Genomic DNA, 4,887 nt, shown 5'->3' with positions numbered 1-4,887 from the left:
TCTACTGCATTCACAAAGGGCTGAAACTGAACCTGCCAGCGCTGCTCTTCAAGTATCTCAGAGATTCTGTCAAGGATACCAGAAACAATATGAAGCCTAGAACCTACATTCCTCTAGGGAGACTCATCTCTGATGTTCTGATTGAGAATGGGCTGGTGGATCACCTGATCTGTCACAACTTGATGGAAGATGTCACTGTTGACATTGGAAGTCTCTGCCTCCCTCTCGCTCTGTTAAATTAAAGTCAATTGCTTCTTATCTTCCCCAAACCACTCCTATCTACACCCAATCAGAAACACCACCCTCCACCACCAGATCCTCTAACCCACCATCTCTGAAATTTAATCTCGCAACCACTAACCTACCCGTTTCTGAAGCAGAAATGCTGAACGAAACCACCTCACCATCATCTTCCACACCTTCATCCCCACCATACTACATTCTCTCATCAGACAACGAACCATCTGACCCCCAATCCCCCACACTAGCTCAACTTCAGGCACGTGCTTTAGCCTCACAGCAACCACCACAACGTGAACCTGAAGTCACCTCTCCACCCCCCGAACAACACACAAATCAACCATCTGAACAACCACAAACATCACTTTCTGAACAACCAACAACTTCACCCTCTGAACATCAACCTAGTCCACCACCTGAACAAACAACACCACCTCCCTCTGATATTCCCCCGCTACCAATCTCTAAAGACATCATCATCCCTACTCAAAATCCCGCTGACACCAACCCAACACCACCATCCTCCCCATCCTCTAACCCTGAACCAGAAACTGCATTCCCCATACTAGAAGAAGCAATAACTTTATTTGCAGAATCTTTAGTGGAGAAGATCAAGTCTCTGTCTATCAACTCTGGCATCAGTGATGATCCCTATGCAGTGAGGATCCACTGGAACAAAGTGATCAAATGGATGACCTCTGAAGCCTTCAAGCTGAAAAACCTATCTAAACAAGTCCACAATAACTTTATCAGAGATGCTGGAGTAAGGCTACAAGATCGCTTGATCAAAGAGGCTGAGGAAAAGGCTAGGAAGGAAGCAGAAGAGAAAGCTCGCCTGGAAGAAGAGCAACGAATCAAATAAGTTGAAGAGAAGGTTGTTGCTGAAGCAGCTGCTGCTGCTGAGGCTGAGGCAAAAGCAAAAGCCAAAGCTGAAAAGGCAACACACATTGCTGCAATGGCCAATGTTGATGCTCTAACTCAAGGGGAGCAATATAACTTTGGTTTTACCCCTTTGGTATTGAAAACTCTGGAGGAACTGCAAAAGGAACAACAAGTTGTAAGAGCAAGGTTGGATCACCAGGACTCCGTCAACAACAACATTCAGAACCTGCTGACTCAACTGCTCCAAAGGATGCCTCCGCCTCCAAACCCTTAGGCACTTAGGCTATTTGTTTTATTGTTTTCTTCTGATGTTTTCCTTCTTATGCTTTCTGATATATACTTTTATTGTTGCATATATGTACCAGTTTTTCTCTTATATATGAATATTTGTTCTTGCCATACTTTTTATGTCTTTTTCAGTCTAACAAAAAGGGGGAGAACTAAAACAGCTCTGATGAAAATACATATCTAAACCTCTTAAATACATTGTAAACATTAATGATTTATGAGAACTAAAGTTATGCAGGATAACAACTAAGGTACAAACCAACTACCACACAAGGAAGGTCTGGCAAGAACTTTTGAGAAATCTGATGATTTAACTTAGGGGGAGTCCTCTGTTCTTATTTGATTCTGAGATACTATTCACTATTTCATCATCACTCTGACTTGTTTTGTCATCATCAAAAAGGGGTAGATTGTAAGAACAATTTTAGTTCTACAATGTATCTTTAAGATTTTGATGATAACAAAGGATGAAACAAACATGGTACCCTAACGAAATTTTTCTAAGTATACAAGACTCTAATCAAAACAGGAAGATATACTCTCATCAGATACATAATCAAGTTCTAAGATACCAATTAGAAGACACGCAAGCAAAGGCTCTGACCTTGATTAACGCAAGTGCAAGATAAACGAAAGACATCACACACTCTGAAGTGGAAGAATGACTCTAGAATCGAAAGACGTATGCTCTAATGAAATCAAGTAAAGAGTAACTCTGAAGACAATCAACAACAAGCATCTTCTGAAGCTGCAATCGCTTAATGAAGGCTCTAAAATTAGGATCCTCTGAATCAGAAAGCTTAACCTTGAAGAAACTCGCTTATGGAAAGAAGCTATTTTAGGAAGAATGTTATGGCGCTCCAAATATTGCTTTGGAAAGAACACATAGATTAATGACATTAATCATCCATCATTGCCCAAGATTCTGACTTTAACATCATTCAACGGTTCTCTTATCCTCCTATATAAAGGATGGAACGCCACCCAAAGAAGACACCCGAAACACACGAGATTACAATACTTCCACTATTCATTCTCTTACGAGCTTCTTCTCTAACGTGTGAATATTCCTTTCTCTTACCTTGTATAATTTCTGCTTATTTTAGAAGCATTATTCATTACTATAATCATACTATATTGCTAAGAAATTTCCTCAAGTAACTTGTGAAGTCTGTAAACTTGAGAGGGATAAGTGATATCTATTCTCTTAGACGATTGGTTGTGTAATCTTTCAAAATTAGTGGATTAATTCCTTTTTGAAGGCGAAATCACCTTGGCCTGGTGGACTAGAGTAACTTTAAATTTCAAGCGAACCAGTATAAAATTCTGCGTTGAATTCTTTTGTTTTTGCGTGTGTCTATTTCTAAAAAGTTTTTATTCTCTTAAAACAATTAAAACCCCCCCTTTCTTGTTTTTCTCTACCTTCACGAAGGCCTCCCGTTGTTTTAGTTAAAAGGAACCAGGATCCCGACCATGTGGTCAGGCAGATTCGACAAGAGGCAACAACTGGGGAGCAAAATCTAGAGGCTATTGTCGAGTGGATCATAGTGCAAAATGGGATAAACCCAGGCCTACAAAGGCCGACATACTCTTTTACTTTACCAGATTTTATTTTATAAACAGAATTGCCTAGGAGGTGAGAGGTTCCCAAATTCACCAAGTTCGTCGGAGACACCAAAGAATCTACTGTCGAACATGTTACCAGATATCAAACCGAAGCTGGAGACATAACAAATAACGAGGATTTCAAGTTGAAATACTTTCCAAGGTCTCTTATAAAAAATGCATTCACATGGTTTACGACGCTACCTCCACAATCCGTCCAAACATGGACAGTTAGAGAGATTGTTCCATGATCAGTTTTACATGGGACAGTCGAAAATAAGTCTGAAAGAACTAACCAGCGTCGAATGAAAAACCGTTGAGTCATTTGATCAGTATCTCAACAGGTTTAGACTGTTGAAGGCTAGATGCTTTACTCAAGTCCCTGAGCACGAGTTAGTCGAGATAGCCGCGGATAGTTTAGACTATTCTATCAGAAAGAAGTTGGATACCCAGTATCTGAGGGATATGGCACAATTAGCTCACAGAGTTCGACACATCGAACGTTTCAAAGATGAAAAGACCAAAATTGGTCGATATCATAAAAAAGAGAAAGTGTCTTATATAACAGTCAAGGAATACTCTTTTGATAACGAATAGTTTGTTGATGAAAGCGAGGTCAATGTGGCTGAACTCAAGCCTGGGCCTCCTTACACGTGTAAACTATTAAAACCATCGAATGGGAAAAATTCCAACGAAGCAGAAAAAACAGATAAATACGTTGCTAAGACTTACATGTTTGATGTGTCTAAGTGCGAAGAGATATTTGATTTATTGGTTAAAGATAGTCAAATCGTTGTTCCTCAGGGTTTAAAGGATCCCCCTCTATAACAGAAAAAGAAAAGGGGATTTTGTAAGTTTCATATTTTCTTGGTCATAAAACTTATCAATTTATTATTTTCAGGGACTTGGTGCAAAAAGCATTGAAAGAAGGAAGGGTTCAATTTGGCGAAAGAACAAAGATGCAAGTGGACTCTGATCCTCTGAAGGTTGAAGAAGCCTTGTACTCTGAACCTCTTGAATGCAGGATGGTGGAGACTACTGATGGTCTCATGGAGTCTCTGGATAAGGTGTCTCTAGTTAAATCTTTTGAAGTACTATGGTTGAAACTACTGATGGTTTTGACAAAAGAGTTGAAGATGGACTAGAATCAGCTTATCCCCAAGCAGGCGAAAACCTAATAGATTTCTAAGAGAAATGCAAAGTAAGTGGGTCAAAAGAGATACCATGTCTCAGGTGTAGCATTGTGTTCGACGATAAATCCGCTGAAAGGTTGGAAGCTGACAAAAAGAAGGCATCGAAAAAAGAGAAGCTTGTCGTCAAAGACTTTCCTTCTGCCATCAAATATCCCACAGGAGAAATGGGTTGAATCAGTAAACCAGAAGTGGGGCAAGAGGCCAAAGTGGAGAGTGCTAGATTTAGAAAAAGAAACAGCGACGCCAAAAAAGAAGGTTGAAGCAAGGAATTATGTAGTTTCTCCCAACTACAAGGGGAAAAACCCAATGAACATAACACAATGGAGGCGTTACCAGTGGAACAAAAAAGTTGGGAAGGAGGCTCCGACTTCACAGTTGAAGCCCGTCGAAACCTATGGATAAAAGAGGCAATTCCCAAAAGGAGTGTGGACAGAAAAAGGAAAGGTCGTGGTTAATCAGACAATTGCCATGATTGTTGATCCTATAGGGAAGAAAGAATGGTATCCTCCCAAAGTATTAAATGTTCGCCTCATGTCGAGAAAGATAAAGAGCCATAGGAGTTGCTTAAATCAAATGAGGAGGAGCCTGAATACTCCCCTCAGTCGGATGAGGGGGAACTTGAATACTGTCCCCAGTCCGATGAAGAGTTCGATGAGGATATGTATGACGATACTAATGA

General features: G+C 40.2%; 1 protein-coding gene across 1 annotated transcript; it reads left to right on the top strand.

Annotated features, from left to right (window-relative positions):
- Positions 1 to 382: 382 nt before the first annotated feature.
- On the top strand, positions 383 to 4,160 carry LOC127104471 (classical arabinogalactan protein 9-like). The gene is made up of 2 exons (XM_051041648.1): positions 383 to 855; positions 3,917 to 4,160. Exons 1-2 carry the CDS (start codon positions 383 to 385, stop codon positions 4,158 to 4,160), a joined length of 717 nt encoding a protein of 238 aa, XP_050897605.1.
- The last annotated feature ends 727 nt before the right edge of the window (positions 4,161 to 4,887 follow it).

The sequence above is a fragment of the Lathyrus oleraceus genome, chromosome 7 (genome assembly GCF_024323335.1).
Source record: "Lathyrus oleraceus cultivar Zhongwan6 chromosome 7, CAAS_Psat_ZW6_1.0, whole genome shotgun sequence".
NCBI classification, from domain to species: Eukaryota; Viridiplantae; Streptophyta; class Magnoliopsida; order Fabales; family Fabaceae; genus Lathyrus; species Lathyrus oleraceus.
This window is presented reverse-complemented; position numbering and strand designations above follow the sequence as displayed.